At 44.3% G+C, this 20,931-nt stretch overlaps 1 protein-coding gene across 5 annotated transcripts in view; it reads right to left on the reverse strand.

Moving 5' to 3' along the window:
- Positions 1-18,672, reverse strand: part of LIN9 (lin-9 DREAM MuvB core complex component) — a 46,140-nt gene extending 27,468 nt beyond the window's left edge. Inside the window, exons 1-5 of one of the 5 annotated variants that reach the window (XM_084789806.1) lie at positions 17,530-17,613; positions 10,403-10,435; positions 8,977-9,108; positions 7,799-7,893; positions 6,474-6,578 (exon numbers count right to left, since the gene is read on the reverse strand). In XM_084789806.1, coding sequence (XP_084645932.1) covers positions 6,474-6,578; positions 7,799-7,801 — 108 coding nt within the window. In that variant the 5' untranslated portion in view covers positions 7,802-7,893; positions 8,977-9,108; positions 10,403-10,435; positions 17,530-17,613. Of the gene's footprint in view, positions 1-6,473; positions 6,579-7,798; positions 7,894-8,976; positions 9,109-10,402; positions 10,436-16,920; positions 16,974-17,529 lie in introns of those variants that run through there. The other 4 variants (XM_084789805.1, XM_084789804.1, XM_084789807.1 and 1 more) reach the window with 4 other exon arrangements.
- Positions 18,673-20,931: the final 2,259 nt, after the last annotated feature.

The following is a 20,931-nucleotide window of genomic DNA, read 5'->3' on the forward strand; positions in this document are numbered from 1 at the left end:
ATGGTCTACAGAACCAGTAGAGGGGGAGCAGGGAGAAGAAACAGCAGTCAAGCACCAATAGAACCTTTTTTTAAAAAAGGCCAGGTGGGAAGCAGAGGCAGGTGGATCTCTGTGAGTTCGAGGCCAGCTTGGTCTACAAAGGGTTCCAGGACAGTCAGTGACACATTGAGAAAACCTGTCTCAAAAACCAAAACAAAACAAAAAGTCAACACAACACAGTAGAATTGATGGTAGAAATGCCAGAATGAGCCAAAATTGGGAAGCTATTGATATAATTCATGATTATTAATAAAGCAAAGTAGTATGATCATTTCCACTGATGATAAAGATGTCTGAACAATTACCATTTAAAACAAAAATTTAGCTCAGTGGTAGAGGGCTTGCCTAGCAAGTGCAAGGCCCTGGGTTCAGTCCTCAGCTCTGGGAAGTGGGGGCTGGAAGGGAGGACCGGCGGAAAAAAATCAAACTAGGTATCGGGAGTGCATGAGTCAAGGCCAGACTGCCCAACACAGTGAATTCCAGGCCAGCCAGGGTTACATGATACCCTACCAGAAAAAGCACAAACAAAACAACAATAAAACCCCACAGAGATGACAAATAAAATGACTTGTGGGAGAATAAATTAAACAACGGACTAGTGTAGCACTTAGGATAAAATTCCGTCTTTGCATGTATATGTAGCACCCATGCTTGAGTGCATGGCGGTCAGAGGTAGGCGTCAGGTTCCTCCTCTTCTGGGCTCCACATTAGAGGCAGGGTCTCCCTGAGCCGGGAGCCCTATTGGCTAATTGGCTGGGCAGGTGCACATTGCCATGGCCAGGCTTCTATGTAGGTGCTGGGGTTAGGACGCAGGTGCCCACGCTGGTGTGCCAAGCACTTTACCCACTGAGCCCTCTCTTCTCTCTTCTCTTCTCTCTCTCTCTCTCTCTCTCTCTCTCTCTCTCTCTCTCTCTCTCTCTCTCTCTCACACACACACACACACACACACACACACACACACACACACACTCGAGTCTTCAGTTTTAAGTCAAACTGTTATTAGAAAAGAAAAGGGGCAGCACAATGGGTCTCCGGGTAAAGAACCTGCTGCCAAGCCTCAGAACCCACATGGTGGAAAAAAGAACCCATCCTTGCAAGTTGTTCTCTGACCACCACACAAGCAGTATGACACACACACACATATACATACACACAACAGACAGCTAAATAAGTAAATAGAAAAGATTCTAAGTAGCTCTGGCTGTCCTGGTACATACTATGCAGACAAGATTGGCCTCCACCTGTCTCTACCTCCCAAATCCTGGGATTAAACATGTGCATCTGGCAAGGTTTATTTTCTTTTTGTTTTGCCAGTAACAATACCATACACACAAACTTATAAAGAGAAAAAAAAACCCTACAATAGTAAATTATTTCAGTAAACACATATTTAAAGTTCTGTTTTGAACTGTTTCTGCAACAGGATCTTGCTATGTGGTCCTGGCTAGCTTGGAACTTGTATATAGATCAGGCTGGCCCTGATCTTGTGGCAATCTTTCCGCCTGTACCTCTCAAGTCCTTGGTTGGCAGGCATGCAATATGTAAACAACTTCTTTCTTTCTTCTTCCTTCCTTCCTCCTTCCTTCTTCTTCCTTCCTTCTCCTCCTCCTCCTTCTTCTGGTTTTTCGAGACAGGGTTTCTCTGTGTAGCCTTGGCTGTCCTGGACTCGCTTTGTAGACCAGGCCGGCCTCAAGCTCACAATGATCCACCAGCCTCTGCCTCCCAAGTGCTGGCATTAAAGGCGTGCACCACCATGCCCAGCTCTTGTTAATCTTAACTTTCAAAAATTAGGCTTATTTACTTGTAATGTGTGTGAAGGGCACCTGTGTGTGGCTCATAAGTCAACGTGGGGGAGTTGGTCCCATCATGTCAGTCCTAGGAGCGAACTTAGGGAGTCAACTTAGCAGCAGACTCTCTACCTACTCGGCCATCTCACAGGCTCCAACATGGAAAGCTTCACAAGTTTCTTTTTTCCTTTTAAAGGATAATCAAACTAATTTGATTAAAAGGATAAAGCAAACTAATCAGGGTCTCCCTAACTGGATGAGAAAAGGGGACTAGTGAATTAAGGTCAAGGTAGATTTTTCATTATAAACATTATTGCCTGTATGACAGGACCTCACTATGTAACTATGGCTAACCTAAACTTGCAATGTAAACGAGCCAGCTTTGAACCCACAGAGATCAACTTGCCTCTCCTTCCCAGGTGCTAAGATTAAAGACATGTGCCACCTCTCTCATATAAACTCATCATGTTAGGAAAGCTGTGCATCTATAGACTAGTTGCAAAGCTAGTAGAGGATTTCCAAACGCTCTGCACCCATCTTCCCCAATGAGATCACCTTAGGTAACCAGGGTGTTTGTCAAAATCACTAACAGTGCAGTACTCATACTTTGTGTGGATTTCACTCACTTTTCGTTTATGTCCTTTTGTGTTCTAGAATTTAAGATAAAACACTGAATTTAGGAAGTTAATTTTTGGGGCTAGAGAGATGGCTCAGCGGTTAAAAGCACTGGCTGCTCTTTCAGGGGTCCTGAGTTCAATTCCCAGCAACCACATGGTGGCTCACAATCACCTATTATGTGATCTGGTGTCCTCTTCTGATGTACAGGTGTATATGGAGGCAGAACACTGTGTATGTAATAAATAAATAAATGTTTAAAAAAAAAAGCAAATTAAATTTTTTTTTTTAAAGAGAGAGGAAGCAAGGGATGGAGGGAAGGGAGATGGGGGAGGGAAGAGAAGCCTCTATAGCTCTAGGTGGCTTCGAATCTGAGACAATGTTTCTACTTCAGCCTTCTCAGTGTTAGAACTATATGTACTGACACCATGCTAACCTTAGAAATTTTTAATTTTTAATGTAAAAATAAAATATTTTGAAGGCTATTTAGTTGTTTACATAATGTTCATGCGTATAATGTTATATATCAGTGTGGGCATGCTCCACAACATGCTCATGGAGTCAGAGGACAATTCTCAGTAGTCAGTTCTCTCCTTCCAATGTGGGATTTAGGGATTTGAACTCAGGTCACCAGTGGCTTGGGTGGCAGGCACTTTCATCTGCTGAACTATATCACTGGCCTAAAAATACTCTATTCATAAAAACTGCTATTTCTTTCTGGTTCCCCCCTATCCCCCCGACAGGGTTTCTGTGTAGTTTTGGCCATCCTGGAACTTACTCTGTAAGCCAGGGCGGCCTTGAACTCAAGAGATCCCACTGCCTCTGCCTCCTGAATGCTGGGATTAAAAGTGTGTGCCACCATGCCTGGCTAGTGTCTCTTTGTTTCTTTTTATTTATTCATTTTTGCTTTTTTCTAGATAGGGTTCTCTTCTGAACAAGTAGAACAAAGAACACAGACAACACCCTCAACAGGTGAAAAGATTTGATGCTGAAGATTCTCTTCCTTAGTCCTAACGGCCCCAGTTTTGTTTTTTCGAGACAGGGTTTCTCTGTGTAGCTTTGGTTGTCCTAGACTTTCTTTCTAGACCAGGCTGGCTCTGAACTCAAAGAAATCCACCTGTCTCTGCTTCCCAGAGTGCTGCTAGAATTAAAGATGCGTACCACTATGTCCAACTGTGTTGTTTCTTTCTATAGAGTTAATTACATCCATTTTTAAATAGGATGATTACTCTATGTATATATCTATAATATGTATCTTATAATATTTAGCACTTCTACTGTATAATAAAAGTATATAAAGATCTTTTCGATTATGGGAAAATAAATTCAGATTGTTAGTGGAAATATACATTATTATAAATCTTACATACAGATTAGGTAGCATGTTCTAATTTTTAAATGTAAATATTTTTGTTGTATCAGTTATATTTTTAAGGGTTTATATCAAAATTGGGAGCAACAAAAATGTTCTAAATTTGTGATGATGACTATATAACTATGCACATTTTACAACCACAAAAGTATACACTTTTGTTTTATGATGCTAGGGAGCCAACCCCTGGCCTTGGGCAGACTACGCAAAAGCCCTACCTATGAGCTATGCTCCCAGGCCTTTAAAATGTACACTTTTTGTTTGTTTGTTTGTTTTTTGTTTTTCGAGACAGGGTTTCTCTGTGTAGCCTTGGCTGTCCTGGACTCACTTTGTAGACCAGACTGGCCTCGAACTCACAGCAGTCCACCAGCCTCTGCCTCCTAAGTGCTGGGATTAAACACCAGTTAAAATGTACACTTTTTAATTAGGTAACCTGCATAGTATGTAAATTATACATCAATAAAGCTGTTTATTTAAAATAACAACATTGTTTCTTTAAGAAAGCAAGACTGGGGCTGGAGAGATGACTCAGAGGTTAAGGGCACTGACTGCTCCTGCAGAGGTCCTGAGTTCAGTTCCCAGCAACCACATGGTGGCTCCTAGCCATCTGAAATGAGATCTGGTGCCCTCTTCTGGCCTACAAATGTATATGCAGGCAGAGCGCTGTATACATGATAAATAAATAAATAAACTTTTTTTAAAAAAGAAAAAAGAAAGCAAGACTGGAGACAGACTGCCTACCATTTAAGCCTCAGCCTTCACTTACCAGCTCTGTGACCTTGAGCAAGATAATTTAAGTTCTCCATATCTGTTCCTTCATCCCCACTTCAAAATGGGGAGTAATATAATAGATACCTACTTCATGAGGACTGTTGAAAATTAAATGAAAGTACTACACATCAAATGCCTAGACCAGTACCTGATATACAGTAAATAATCAATAAATGTTGAATATTTAATAATTTTTCAGCTGTGGATTATATTCGTTAAGTAAACACATAGACAGGCTCAGCTTAGAGACAGAGTACTTGCCTAGGAGATACAAAGTCCTGGGTTCAGTTCTCAGCACCAGAAAAACAAAAGGCAAAAGCCCACCCAACAACAACAAAAAACCCAGACAGACATAATGAAGATTTAGAGGCTGTGACTAGAGGGGGAAAGGAGTACGATATATCACATAACTAGCACTGATGGGCTGGAGAGATGGCTCAGAGGTTAAGAGCACTGACTACTCTTCCAAAGGTCATGAGTTCAATTCCCAGGAACCACATGTTGGCTCACAACCATCTATAATCAAATTTGTACACATAATAAGTAAATAATTTTTTTTTTTAAATGGCAGGGTGGTGGTGGCGCATGCCTTTAATCCTAGCACTTGGGAGGCAGAGGCAGGTGAACTGCTGTGAGTTCAAGGCCAGCCTGGTCTACAAAGCAAGTCCAGGGCAGTCAAGGATACAGAGAGACCCTTTCTCAAAAAACCAACCAATCAATCAATCAACCAATAAATAAATAGCACTGATAAGCTAGAGCTGTTAGGGGGCTGGAGAGATGGTTCAACAGTTGAGAGCACTTGCTGTTCTTCCTTTTTTTTAATTAATTAATTTATTATTATGTATGCAGTATTCTGCCTGCATGTACACGTGCAGGCCAGAAGAGGGCATCAGACCACATTATAGATGACTGTGAGCCACCATGTGGTTGCTGGAAATTGAACTCAGGACCTCTGGAAAGAGCAGTCAGGGCTCTTAACCACTGAGCCATCTCTCCAGGCCCACTTGCTGCTGCTCCAAAGAAGTTATAAAGTTGGTCTGAGAAAAAACACATTCCCTTGAGTTCCTATTAATCCACCTGCCTCTGCCACCTGAGTGCTGGGACTACAGGCAGGCACCATCATACCCAGGCACATTTTCTTATCTAAGTTGCATTCCTTTAGTTCATGCCCATTGTGACTTTAGATTTTTAAAGTTACATTTACTTCCTGTGTATGTGTGTGTATGTGCACACGTGCCACCGCGTGTGTGAGGCAGCTAGAGGACAACCGGCAGGTGTTAGTTGTCCTCTAGCATTTGAGTTCCAGGTACATAACTCAGGGTGCCTGGCTTGGTAGCAAGAGTCTTTATCCTGAGCATCTCACAGGCCAAAACGTTTTTAGAAGTGTTAAAAATAAAATAGGATAAACATAACAAAATAAAATGACTCATTGGAAGAGTACTTGCCTAGCATATGTGACACCTTAGGCATCTGATCCACAGCATTCCTCCCCAAAAGACAATAAATAAAAACTACAAAAAGGAAATCCTATTTCATATTGTATTGTTTCCTCTTCTGGATAATTATTTATTTATGTTTTTTCAACAGGGTTTCCTCTATGCCGCTTATTTTCATATAAAAATCAAATTTGAATACATATAACAATTCTATTTACTTATAGTGTCCACTACCTTCATGCTTACAGAATCATGCCTGGCTTCTTGTCTAATTTAATGTCAACCAATAAAACACAGAATTTTCTAGGTTAGTAAAAATAACTGCTGAGCAGCACTACTGACTTAAAGAATGCTGTTCAAAATGTGACAGAGTAACTATGAACTTTAGCACACTGCACAGTCACTCACATCCTTCACAGGAAACACACGTTAACAACGTTAACACAAACATACCTGTGGAATCATTGCAACCCTCTGGTTTCTTTTAGGTGACTTTGTATTTATTTGTCTGTCATCTTCATCAGAAAAGAGTCGACTTCTTTTTGAATTTCTGAAAGGCTATGATAGAATTTTTTAATTTAATGAATGTTTCTCATTTTGGTACCAAAATGCGAATCAGACCTGGAAAATACAGCTAGATTGTCAGCGGTACAGGACTATAAACGAGTAACACAAAGCACATGAAGCCAAATGGAAGTATTTCTGCCATGATAACCAACCTAAACCTAGAACCCACATCTCTGTAGCACACTGGCAGCCTTGCAGGGTGAAGATAGGAAAATATGTTCTAGAAATTCCAGTTCAAATTATGTTGGTTACAGGGGGCTGGGGAAATGGCTCAGAGGTTAAGAGCACTGCTTATTCTTCCAAAGGTCCTGAGTTCAATTCCCAGCAACCACTTGGTGGCTCACAACCATCTATAATGAGATCTGGCACCCTCTTCTTGTGTGCAGCCACACATGCAGGTAGAATACTGTATAAATAATAAAGAAGTAAATCTTAAAAATTATGTTGGCTAATATTAAGTGGCTATTACATGATGTATGCTGCAGAGGGTTGGGCTAGACAAGGACATTAAATCACTTGAGAAAAGTGATTTAAAATATGCTTAAATTACTTTAGTATTATACTAGATCTGATGCCAAAAGTTTACCAAAACTCTAACTGTAATAAAAATCCATGATACATATAATTGATAACTTTCTTTCTTTTTTTGAGACAAGGTTTCTCTATGTTATCTTGGCTGTCCTGAACTCACTTTGTAGACCAGGCTAGCCTTGAACTCACAGCGATCCACCTGCCTCTGCCTCCCAAGTACTGGGATTGAAGGCCTGAGCCACCACGCCCGGCTTGATAACTTTCTTTAAAAGTAAAAACCTGTAAGCATCAAAGGTGTATAATAAATACTATCCCAGCACTCAGGAGCCAGTGGCAGAGGCAGGCAGATCTCTGTGAATTAGAGGCCAATCTGGGCTATACAGTGTTAACTGTCTTTTAAAAAACTGATAATAATAAAATGTGTGTGGAGTGTGGTGTGTGTGTGTGTGTGTGTGTGTGTGTGTGTGTGTGTGTGTTACAAATGCTTAATGGTGACCGGATAATCTGGTTATAGATAATTAGGTAAGTAAGATCAAATACTGCTCAATGACATGTTAAAATGAAACTACTGATAGTTGGGGGGAAAAAAACTTGCCAAAAAAATTTTGTACATGAACTTATACAGCACAACCATACAATTCAGCGAGAATTCTGCTAGTGTACAGGAGAACTCTCCTTACCATTTCTACAGCAGGGCCCGCATTCCTGCCTTTCCAAACAGGAGTTTTCTGTAAAGAACTGTACTTTTCATTCCATGTGTTAGATAAACTTCCCTCTGTAATGAATAAGTAATACTAATAAAATTTAAAGTTAGCTAACAAATTTTATATCACAAACACTAACCCTTTAGTAGTAGTAGTAAATATGTGAAGTATATATTAATGTGAAAAAGTTACAATGTGACTCTAATAATTTTAGTTTACAAGAAACAACAACAAAATCTCAGGCCAGAGAGATGGCTTAGGGGAAAAGCACTTGCAGAGAGAGGCCGATGCCTGGAGCCTGAGTTCAATCGCTAGGACCCACAGTGCAAGGACCCAACATTCTCCTGAAAGCTGTCCCTGGCCTCCACTACGCGCTTTGTAGCGCACACCACACTCACAAACCCACCCACAGAATACATCCGATGTGCACGGCTTGTTTTGCTGCCTGTATGTGTGTGCACCACATGAAAGCCTGGTGTCTGCAGAGACCAGAAGAAGCTGACAGATCCTCTGCAACAAGTAGTTGCTGAGCTAACACTTTGGTGCTGGCAACTGAGCTGGGGACCTCTGCAAGAGCAGCCAGCGCCCTTGACCTCTTAGCCATCTCTCCAGCCCCACACAACCACATTTTTCACAGCTACGTTTTTTTAAAATTAAAAACCTCACCTGTGGTTTCTGTCCATTCTTTTAATAAGATGATAAAGCAATTCATCTTAAAAGTACTATATTTCTATATGAAACATATAGGTTTTTATTCTGGCTTTAGGTTTTTAGTAATTCTTACATTCTGTTAAGAATGATTTCATATATACATATATTTTTTTTTGTAAAATTCTAACCTAAAGTAGGACAATGGAAAATAAAAAATAAAAACCTTCTAACTCTGAATTTAGAGACATTTCTTCTGCTTCTGTTTTCTGAGCCATGCTCCCACTCTGTTTCCAGGTGGCCTGGACCCCCTGTGCGGCCGAGGCTGTCCTTGAACCTGGGGTGATCCTTCTGCATCCGTGCTTCCCAGGTGCTCAGAGTGTAACACGTGCTACACACCTAATGGACAGTTCTAAAGGATTTTTGCTTCAACATGTGAAACACAACATAGGAAATTAATATAGTATGGTGTGGCGTTGTGGCACATTCCTATAGCCCAGACTGACCTCAAAGTCACAGCAATCCTCCTGCCTTAGCCTCCAAAACAGCTGGGAATTCAGGCATGAGCCACCATGCTTGGCTGTTTTTCTTAATTCAAAGAAATTTCTTTGGAGTTTTGCAAAAACCAAAAAAAGGTCCTGTCAATTAAATGATTAGATATATGAAATAAAGAAAAATGAGTTTAATTTTTGTAAAGAATCATGTTTAAATGCAGACACATGTTCAAATATATACAATAAAACATTAATATATATATACATATGATGGTTGTTATTTTTCTGTAATTGTATACCAGCATTCTCTATTTTTTTTCTCTAAGAAATATGTTAGTTGGAACAAGTGTGGTGGTGTTCTACAATCCTAACACTAGAAACCCTGAGGCAGGAGGATTAGTAGTTCAAGGCAAGTTTCAGCTACACAGGGATCTTGAGGCCAACCCAGGCTACATGAGATCCTGTCTCAAAAGACAAACTAAGAAGCCAGATACTGCGGTGCATTCTTGTAATCTTAGCACCCGGAGGCAGAGGCAGAAAGATCACCCAAATGTGAGGCCAGTCTGGTCTATATACTGAGCTTCAGGCCAGTCAGCATTATATAGTGAGATCCTGTTTCAAAAACAAACCAGCAAAAATAAACAAAAACCCACAAAAATGTAAGTAAGGGGCCAGGCATGGTGGCACACGCCTTTAATCCCAGCACTCAGGAGGCAAAGGCAGGCAGATCGCTGTGAGTTCGAGGCCAGCCTGGTCTACAAAGCGAGTCCAGGACCGCCAAGGTGACACAGAGAAACCCTGTCTCAAAAAAAATCGTTAAAAAAAAAAATGTAAGTAGGATGGAGGCTGAGGCAGGAATAGTTCCTTGAGGACCAGGCTGCCACCCCCACCTCCTCCTATTTTAGAAAAATCCCACCTTTACAGTTCAGAGAATATTCTTAAAAGATAATTCTTTTAAAAAAATAAAACCAACATTGATGTAAGCTCAGCACAGGTTTCCTGACTCTTCAGAATGCTTTTATAGTACTGAAACTGAACTGAGGGCTTATGCAAGCGCTCTGCTGCTGCGTTCCACTTCACTTCCAGCTCTGGTTAAGGTATTCTTTAAATGAGGCACAGTGACTTTCAACAGGAGGCAGCGAGCAGCAGGTGGATCTCTGTGAGTTTTAGGCCAGCCTGGTCTACATGGTGAGTATCAGGCCATTTCAAAAAACAAAAACAAAAAAAGATATTCTTTAATCAATAATTTTAGGAAATTAAAAATTCACAAAATTTTTCTTAATTATTAACAAATAAAGATCCAATCTCCTCTAAAAGCATATGAATTTAAAATTATCAGCGAAAAGTCAATACAAGATACAATGAGTCACGTATAACTCAATGAAAAGAAAAAATATACTCAAACTGTGATACACATCTAGAAAAGCATAATTCTTACCTTTTAAACTGACAAGGGCTTTTGCTGAAGAGCCTGAAATTAAAAACAAAACAAATCAGCTGAGCATGATGGTGTATGTCTTTAAGGCAGATCTCTATGATCCAGAACAGCCAAAACTACATAGCGAGACCTTATCTCAAAAACAAAAACAAAAAATCCACAATAAGCAAACTAACCAAATCAATAAATATTTCATAATTGAGATCAGAGTAGAAGAGCTTGGTTTGGTTATAAAGATGCACCGTTTAGTTTGAGCACAGCAGCTCGTGTCTGCATCCAGCACAGAAGAGCAGAGGACTGCCACAGGTTCAAGGCAAGCCTCAGCTCCATCGTGAGGCCTAGACAGCGGGTCCCTGTCTTCAAAAGGAACGGAGTAAGAAGCCTGGCGTTCAAGTAAGAACTGCAGAGACTCAGCGGGCCTATGGAAGTTCTGACAGCAGCTGGAAATCATCCAGAGAGAGATAAATGTAGAAAAAGAGGAATAAATGAGTAAGGACAGAAGTAATTTTGCATCCTTATTCAAAAGTGTTCTACCACTGGAGGGAGAGAGAGAGAAAACTCATGTTACTGGAATTCAAATCAAAAGAGGTAACAGAATAAAGAGGAAATAAACATGATCCAGAGTCTGTCGATCTTGAATGCAGGTAGGTATGTGCAATACTTAAGCGGGCATTCCAGCACTCGGGAGGCAGAGGCAGGCGGATCTCTGTGAGTTCAAGGCAGCCTGGTCTACAAAGTGAGTCTAGGACAGCCAAAGCTACAGAGAAACCCTGTCTCAAAACAAACAAACAAAATCTATATGGGGAAATGGAATCCTGAGCACCCAAGGAGGGCTAGCGTACACGTAGAGGGAGTCACTAGATACACTTAGGATAGAGAAGCCAGGGAGCTCCTACACTCAGAATCTACTATTAATAAAGCTCTTTAGGGACCCATAGCAGGTAACCACTGCGAGAAGCAGCACAGAGCTACAGGGCCTCCTGACAGGAGGCAGGATCCATGAGTGGTGGATACAAGGAGGAGACTCAGTAGGGAAAAGTTTTTCAAGTTTAATGTTCAAAGAGTAAGGGAGGAGGGGGAGAGAACCATGGAATTTTTCTAAAAGGGCTGGGGATACAGCTGGTTTGAGTGCTTGCCTATTGTGTTCAATTGCTAGTGACACAAAATAAACAAATAAAAATTCTACTAGCAAGCTTCAAATAAAATACATCCAAGAAACAGTAAGGTAGACAGAACATACTGCCACCAAAATACTGAAGAAAACACAGTTCATCCTAGGAAAACATGGGTGTACAGTAAGTGTTGTTTGCATGGTAGTTCCTGCTCAGGCAACACGACTCCACAGCAAGGAAAACGCACCAAAATCTCTGCTCTCCCTGGCTTCTGTTCTAGTTAGTGGGGCAAAGAAACAAGTACAAGCCAGGTAATGATGAGCTATGGAAAAAGTGAGGCAGAGTGGAGTGTGGGAGGACAGACTATTTTTACTTAAGGGGCGATGAATTAGTTTCTCTGAAAGGGTCATTTGAACAGCGTTCTGAGAAAGAGGTACAAGCCGCAAGGGCATCCATGTATCGCTAAGGTGGGAATCATACCTTGCGGACTCCGATTAACTACCTTTAATGTACACCTTTTTGACAGGCAGTACAGCAGTAACAGCAGGCCGCGCTCTGCAGCTACGAGTGTGCACCGCCTCGCAGAGGAACCAAGGGACTCCAGCTCTAGGAGCATTTGAAGCTCGGGCCCCTGAGTTCACCTTCGCTCACATGCACATACCATACATATAATTAAAAATGAACCCTTTTAAAAAAGAGCCTAGGTTCTAGAACATTGAGGCTGACTGTAAGTTAGATCTTGGCTCTGCTACTTCCTTGCTATGTTACTGTCCATGAAGTATTTCAGCTCTCTGTGCTGCTGCTGCTTCATGTGCAAAAGGAGAGTAGACAATAGATATAAGCAACAGTGCTCAGAACAAAATATACAACACGTGGCTAATTTTCAGATAGGCTCACATTACAGCAACTGACCAATTCTCCATCAGTTTAAAAACATGAATTTTACAGGCAGGTGAGTATGGTTAAGTTAGAATCCTGCTCCAGCCAGTTCCATTTATTCAACACTCAACTAGTATTTACTGAATGCTTGCCATAAGCAGTTTTAGACTGAGGTCACCACTCTCAAGAGAGTTATCGTAGTGGAAAGAGACATACAACAACTACATAAAACAATAAGTATACTTCATGACAGATACCATAAAGAACAGAAACGGAGTTAGGGAAAGCTTCCAAGGAAATAACATCTGAAAAGAACTAGCCATAAAGTCAGGAAGAAACCCCACCACCACCACCACAAAAGCAAGAGGCCACAACATGGATCCAGGCAGGAGCAGTTTAGGTGAGGAAGATGGCCACTGTCCTGGGTGTGCGTGTAGAAAGATGAAAGCAGGGGCCGTGCTTAGAGGTGGGAGTGCCGGTGTGTACTCCTGGTAACTTCTGAACTGCTGTGGCAGGACACCTGACTAGACAACTTAAAGCTGGGAAGATGTGTTTTGCTCAGGGTTTCAGAGGGTTTGTTCACTTCACCATGGTGTGGAGGGTATGGAAAAGCATGGCTGATGTGATGTCAGCAAGATGCCAGGGTACACAAAACTACCAAGGGCAGACCCAACAACTAGGCCCTACCTCCCACCGTTCACCATCTCCAATAATGCTGTCACACCAATCCACCAAGGGATCGATCTGCTTATTAGGTCAGAGCCTCCGGATCTAATTATTTTGAAGGTATGCTCATGGATACATCAGGTGTGCTTTACTCATTTCCTAGGCATTTCTTTTAAAGATTTATTTATTAATTAATGTATATAGTGTTCCGCTTGCACACCAGAAGAGGGTACCAGATCTCATAATGGGTTGTGAGCCGACACGTGATTGCTAGGAGTTGAACTCCAGACCTTTGCAAGAGCAAGCAGCTAGTGCTCTTAATTAACTCTGAGCCATCTCTCCAGCCCCTCCTAGGTATTTCTTAACCCAAGCAAGCTGTCAAAATTAATCATCAGTGCAGGCATGACGGAAAAAAACATAAGTGGCCCTACTCTGGTGGGGTAGAGCTGACCAAATCATCCCATCTACAAACGTGTAACTGCAAGTGAGGCAGCCGAGAGAAGGTACACAGGGGCATGGATGCACTTCAAAGAGACATACTTGTTACAGAGGATGAAAAATAACCACAAAATATTTCAAACTGGGGGCTGGAGAGATGATGGCTCAGCAGTTAAGAGCACCTTCTGGCTGGGTGTGGTGGCATACACCTGTGATCCCAGCACCCCGGGAGGCAGAGGCAGGTGGATCTCTGTGAGTTCTAGGCCAGCCTGGTCCACAAAGTGAGTCCAGGGCAGCCAAGGCTACACAGACAGACCCTGTCTCGAGAAAAAACAAAAACAAAAACAAAAAATAAAATAAAAAAAGAGCACCTTCTGCTCCTCTAGAGGGCTAGAGTTTGGTTCCTAGCACCCACGCTGGATGCTCCACAAATGCCCGTAACTCCATCTCTGGAGGCAGTCAATACCTCTGGCCTCTATGTGCACCCTTTATACATGCACACACCCACATACAGGCAGATGTACACACATAATAAAAAATAACAAAGTAAACAAAAAAAAATCTCAACATGATACTTTATAAAAAGTAGACCTTAACTGAAGTGAGGGGTGAGGAGAGCAGCCTCGAGCACAGCTTATGCACAGGGATGAAGACAGTCCAATTAACTCAGGATGAGGAGAGGTACAGATATGGGGGAGTTGGGCAGCCAGGAAACATGGGGTCTTAGAGAAAGCTACTCAAAGTTTTAAACAGGAGGATGGCTGGGGGTGATGGCGCTCATTTGCAACCCTAGCAATAAGGAAGCAGAAGCAGGAGGATTGCTGCAAGTGCAAGATCAGCATGGTCTACAAATCAAGAGTCAGGCCAGCCAGAGACGTGTACGTAGAGACCCTGCCTCAAGGATTACAATACAGGACAGCAGGAGGCAGACAGCTCTGCTCTGAAAGGATCCCTCTGGCCTACATATGTGGGGAGGGAATGGGTTACTGATATAGTGACATCCTGGGCTAGGTGATTGTAAAAACAAAGAACTAAGACGCATACAGAAGGTAAGCTCCAAGACTCAGTAAACACTTAAACAAAGGAAGTGAGAGGAAAGGGCCAAGGATAACCATGTTTCTGCTCAGCCACGGAAAACACACAGTGTGACTATTATTCATCAAGACAGGGCTACCGGAAGTACCTATGCACTACAGTGGGTTTCTGAGATAAAACTTGAATTTTTTTTTTTTTTTTTTAAAGACAGGGTTTCTCTGTGTAGCCTTGGCTGTCCTGGACTTACTCTGTAGACCAAGCTGGCCTCGAACTCACAGTAATCCACCTGCCTCTGCCTCCCAAGTGCTGGGATTAGAGGCATGCGCCACCACCGCCTGGCAAAAATTTGAATTTCTTAAGTTTGATGATCCCTCTGCAATATCTAAGAAGAGATGTAAAGTAGCAAGAGTTCAAGAACAGGAGCTTAAAAAAAAAAAAAAAAGAACAGGAGCTTAAAAAAAAAAAAAGAACAGGAGCTTAAAGCAAAGATTTTGTTCACCTGTAAAACTCACTCATGTGCTTACATCAACTGAAATAAAGATCAAATGAAGAGAAAGCAAAAGCGACAAAAAATATGAGTGTACATATGAGTATATATTGATTGTATATCACAGTAAGCACTCAGGAAATGACAGCTTTGATTTTTGATGATAAAGGGCTATTAGCTAATATACTACATAACTCCCTTAACTAAACTAGGGGGGGGGGGGAAACAATGTTTTTCATATCAAACTGAAATTACTTTCCCTTTCCATATCATGTTCTACTTTAATTAATATTATTTCAAATGCAGTTCCATTTTTGCCAAATCTTTAAGTCTATATGTGTCATTGTGTAACAAAACAAATACACAATTCCTGCTTTTGACAAATCTGTAGTTTAGCTAAAACACACACACACAATCTCCCCCAACCAAAGTACCAGAGACACCACATGGTAATATAAACAATGGGTTATACATTGCTTAACAGTGTAGTTGATAGATGAACCTCAATATAAAGCCCAAGCTTGTACAAACAAGAAGAATATTATTTCCTAAAGGTGCTTTTCTAGTCTCCTAGATATTTCTCCATCCAAGCAAGCTGTCAAAATTAACCATCACCGTAGGCATGAGGGAAACCGGAAGGGACTCTGCTCTGGTGGGCTGCTTACCAAATAATCCTGTCAAGAGCCCCAAGAAGTCACAGGGGTATGGAAACACACTCATCACAGAGGATGGAAAATCTTACAGTGCAGCCCAGGCTGGCTTCCAATGTACAGCTCCCCTTCTGTCTCAGCACACACGCGTGGGTTAGCACACCTACCTCACTGTGCCCTTCTTCAGGCCGCAGGTGACAGTCTGCTTACCATGGTTCTCTTGACTTTCAAGCATCCTATATAACAATCGACCACATTCTCCAAACAACAGTCGTGATCACCCACTACTTAACCGTAAGTCAAGATTAAATAAAAATAAAACCCAGCACCTAGGCCATTCTGGCCTCATGCGACTCGAGGTTACCCCTGCACACTAGGAAAGTCAACAGTCCCATCACTGAGAAAGTTCTTTTGGGACTTAGCACTGGTCTAAACCAAAGTTAAAACACAAACACTCTAAATACATCAGGTCTTCAGCAGCTTGGCAACCTGAACTTTTGACTTAACTATAGTAAGGAACACATGACCTCGAAGTGGTCTGGAAGTATCTAGAATCTCTTCTTTAAAGGTATATTCGTTTTGGGCACAGATACATTTAACTGAGATTGAGCTTTTTCTTGGCTTTTTGAGGCAGGTTTCTCTGTCCCGACGTCCTGCCGGGGCACCCCAAATGGTTAAAAAAACAAAACACTTCTATGTTATAAAAATAGTATTGTCCTTCTACATACAGACTGCTCAGTTTTGTTTTTTGTTTGTTTGTTTTTCCAAGACAGGGTTTCTGTATGTAGCCCTGGCTGTGCTGGAACTCGCTCTATAGACCAGGTTGGACTCGAACTCATAGATCCACCTGCCTCTTCCTGGGATTAAAGGTGTGAGCCACCACACCTGCAAACCTTTTGTAGTATACTCTGACCGAGTGCTACAAATAAATATACACCGCAGAGTGTGTTGATTCAAGACCATTTTGTAACTAAAATATCTGTCTTGTAATAGCGCACTATGACAATTAACAAAATTGTTCCCTGTTCCTTAGGGTGCAGAACTGGTGCTTTCCCTGTCTGCGTGCAGGTGAACATCCTGTCTTAGAGGTTGAGTGAGTAAAGAAGGTTAAGTGAGGCAACGCGCACGAGTGGGTGTCAGGCGGAGTAACAACACGCATGTATACCGCGGGGCTCACATCCACGTGTAAAAGACAACCCCATACTCTTAAGACACATCCACTCAGACGGAAGGTCCGGGGAATGGAGCTACCTCAACACGGTATCCACGCTGGATCATCTCCGGAAAGGTCCACGGCCACCTGTAGTCCCAAGGGAAGGGGCCAACCCTGTGTGACACGGAAGGAAACACTTCCAGGATGGACACGGGGGGGGGGGAGGGGGGAGAAGGGGGTGCAGCGATCACAAGTGCCTGCAGAAGCTGTCATAGGGTCAGATCAGAGGCCCCGGGCGTGGAGAGGGGCTGTGTCCCAGGTGGCCAGCCCGAACCTTCCCGGCCCCCTCCCGGCGAGTTACGTAACCGGGCGGGCGCCGAGGACAGCGCCCGCAACTGGGGGGCCGCTCTTCGCCCACCTCCGCCGGGGCCCGCAGTCGCTCCGAGAGAGCGGCCGCCGACTCGGTCAGGACAGGCTGGACTCCCGGGCTTTCGGTTTCCGGCGCTGGCGCTCGCACAACCCCAGAAACAGAGACACACAGACACCATAACAAAGGCGGCGACGCGGCGGCAGCGCCGGAGTAGGAAGCCCGGGCACCGCGGTGGGCTGGCAGACATCCCACCTGCCCGGCAACCGGACTCGGCCGGTGCGACCTCTCGGGGACAGGCAACCGGCGGGAAGGAGGGCTGCTCCGAGACGCTACTTACTCTCGTCAGGCAACTGGTCGAGCTCCGCCATCTTGAACGAGCCGCGCCGCTTTTTCAAAGGCTGCCCGCCCCGGTGCATTGTGGGGCGGAGACTGTCTGCGAGGGAGGTTCGAATGAGGAGCTCGCGGCCCGCGGCGCCTGCTCCCGCCAGGCCGTCCGGCTCCGCCCGAGCCTGCCGGGAGGGGGCCTCCGGGGCCTCGCCTCCACCGGGGGGCGGGCGGGTCCCGGCCTGAAGGAGGGCAGGGGAGGCCGCGCCGAGAGGCCCGGTAGGGCCGAGCGCGGGGGGCGCGGCGCCAGCCCCGCTGCGCCCGCCCGCGCCGCCCCCCTCGCCTGCGCTCGCTCCCGGCGCGCGGCCCGCGCTGCGGCTGCGGGAACTGCAGGCTGTTTGTTTCCTGAGGGGAGCGGGAGGGAGGGACGGAGGCCCCGGGCGGGCGGCTCGGCGGACGAGACCTGGGTTCCTGGTCGCTCTGCACCGTGGGGGGCTCAGCCTGAAGTAACGTGTACCTGGCTCCCCCAAACCGCGTTCCCCTGCCGCCGCCGTCCCTGCCCTTCCCCCCACCCCACCCCAAGTGCCCAGGCCGCGGCGTCCGCTCCGCCTGCAGGTCACAGACGCGGGGTCCCGGCCGGAACCTGAGCTGCGAGCGGCCGGGCGGGACGAGACCTTGAGAGGTCACCAAGTTGGTGTAGGCCGCCGGCTGGCGAACTGTCCTGCGATCTTTCTGGAATGCGCTCCCACCCGAGACCAGTAGTGAGCTGGGAGCCTCCCAGTGACTAAGGATGCTTGGTGAAGACACTAGTGACACTGGCCCAGTGTAATGAAACTGGATGAGACTTCCTCCCATAGTGAAGGGAGCCCCGGGAAAGATTTCACAGTTCCCAACTCTTAAACACTTTCCCGGTGTGAGAACCATGGTTGCTTTTAGACTATTTTAACTAGCGTGTTCTCTGGGGTCTGTTCTCCAAGAAATTGAGGAGGGGGTGGTCAGAGAGTCTAGCAGTGACGCACTTAAAAGAGAAAACCGGGTGGCTGGGTGTGTTCCAAGAACTAAAAAGTTAAAAGATGATGCAGTGTGTTGCGAGCAGGCCAGCCTAGACTAGATTGGATTTAGCAAGAACAATAAAGTGAGATTTGTAAGTAGTAGAAATAGCAGGCTTTCATTTCTGTCCTAAAACAAAAACGTGAGAAGAGTGCTGGGTCAGGAAAAGGACAGCAGGTGGCCACCCTGCTGGCTGTGAAAGTTGAGGGTGGAACTTGGGCTGCTAGTTGTAACGTCCCCAGGCAAGCTTAATTCTTGGGCTTCAAACTCTCAGCTGTAAAATGCAGGCAAAAGCAGCTGTCTTAATTAACCTTACGGCTCCTTGGACCCAGCTGTCAGCTGCTACTGCCACCACTTTAGGTAGAACCTCCACCGAATGTGGAGTTGGGGGAGGGGCAGGATGGAATCCATCTCTCAAGGGGTGAGGAAAAAGACAGGAAGCTTCTTGGTGCCTAAGGGAATGGGCAGAAAGTTTTAACAGCGTAACCTCGCCTTCTGAGTTAACCTAACCCCTTCTGAACCTTCTGACCACATTCTGACCGGCCCGCCTCTATCAGGCAGAATAAACTGGTGCTTCTTGGGGCTTGGGTGTCTTCATCAACTTTAAAATGAGAGCAGGCATAAGTTAACCCCTGAGAATAAGAAAGAAAATCAGCATGGAGGAGGCCAGGAGTGGGAGGGAGAGAGAGGCAAGTACTGTGAAAGTAGATGTAGACCGTAGATGAGGAGGTGTCAGATCAAAGCAAACCAGACTTTTTTTTTTAATGATTTATTTTTTTATGTGCATTGGTGTTTTGCTTGCATGTCTGGCTGTGTGAGGGTGTTGGATACCCCGGAACTAGAGTAACAGTTGTGAGCTGTCATGTAGGTACTGGGAGTTGAACTCCAGTCCTTTGCAAGAGCAGCCATGTTCTTAACAACTGAGCCATCTCTCCAGCCATGCAAACCAGATTTTTTGGTGTTGTTGGTTTTTGGGTTTTTTGAGACAAGGTTTCTCTGTGTAGCCTTGGCTGTCCTGGACTCAATTTGTAGACCAGACTGGTCTCCCAAGAGATCTACCTGCCTCTGACTCCCTGAGTGCTGGGATGAAAGGCATGTGCCCCGACACCTGGCTCAGAGTTTCTTCTGAGGCAGTTTCCATACATTTTTCAGTACCTCAGTGTAAAGATAACATGTCCTGATCTATTTATGCTGCTATGACAAGGTGCCTGTGACTTGATAATTTCTGAACAACAGAAGTTCATGTTTCATGGTTCTGGATTCTGGAAATGTTAAGGTGGTTGTTACTTTCTGTGCTTTCGTTGGTGAGGGCTGCTTTCTCCTTCCGTGATGGCCGTCTTGCTCTTACAGCTCTAGGGGTGAAGTATGTGCTCTCCTCCTGAGACAAGAGCACGAGTGCCCCTTCATACTGAGCTCTTTATAAGTGTGCTAATCCCATTCTGTGGGCCAGAGCTGCTTAATGCTCTTGCGTGGAGGACTAAGTTTCAATATGAGCTTGAAGGGGACACCATCATTCCCCCCCGCAGCAACATGAGCCTTAGCATAAGTTGTCTTCAATTGAGTATTTCAACTTAAGATGACAAGATTGTATAAGTCACCTTGTTTGCTTTAAAACACACACACACACACACACACACACACACACACACACACACGTTGTGCTTGTTGTGTAGCAGTTTCCTGAGATTAAAACCTCCCATTTCAAGCCAGAAGATAATGGTGCACACCTTTATTACCAGCATTTGTAAGGCAGACAAGGCCAGTCTGGTCTACAAAGTGAGTTCCAGGAGAGCCAGGACTACACATAGAAACCAGGTCTGGAAAACTCAACAACAACAAATTTCTTAAGATGTTTTCACGGAGGTGAAACAACAGGATATTCTATGGGGAGGTGAAATACTGCAGGAAAGCTCCTTAAGGAAGCTAACAACATTAGGAAATTCCTGAAACTGACTACATTCACAAGAGTGTATAAGGAGTAAATAAAGACTCACTTTCAGCTGAGCCCAGGTGCCTGAAAGAAGCAGGGTTAAGTCCAGCAAAGTGGAGACCAACCAAGGCAGCCTGGGAGGAGCAGAGAGATCTGCTGACCTGTGGAGAAGAAACAATGACAGCTGAACTGCCTAGAAGAAACTCAGACCGACTTGGAAAGGACTCTGCAACCTGCTGAGTTGCCTGGAAACTGCAGTGTGCTCTAGTTTCTAACTTTCACAACTTGTCACCCTTCTGGGGGTCGCTATTAGTGATGCAGCTGTTTTTGAGTCATTTCAGCTCCTGTAACCCCAATGAAGCTTACCGCTTCACAAGGTTGGACTTTGGTGGTATCCTGCTTTGGTCTGTCATTGATTCCCTATTTGAGGTGAAA

This window comes from Acomys minous (genome assembly GCF_964271855.1).
Source record: "Acomys minous genome assembly, chromosome: 1".
Classification (NCBI taxonomy): domain Eukaryota; kingdom Metazoa; phylum Chordata; class Mammalia; order Rodentia; family Muridae; genus Acomys; species Acomys minous.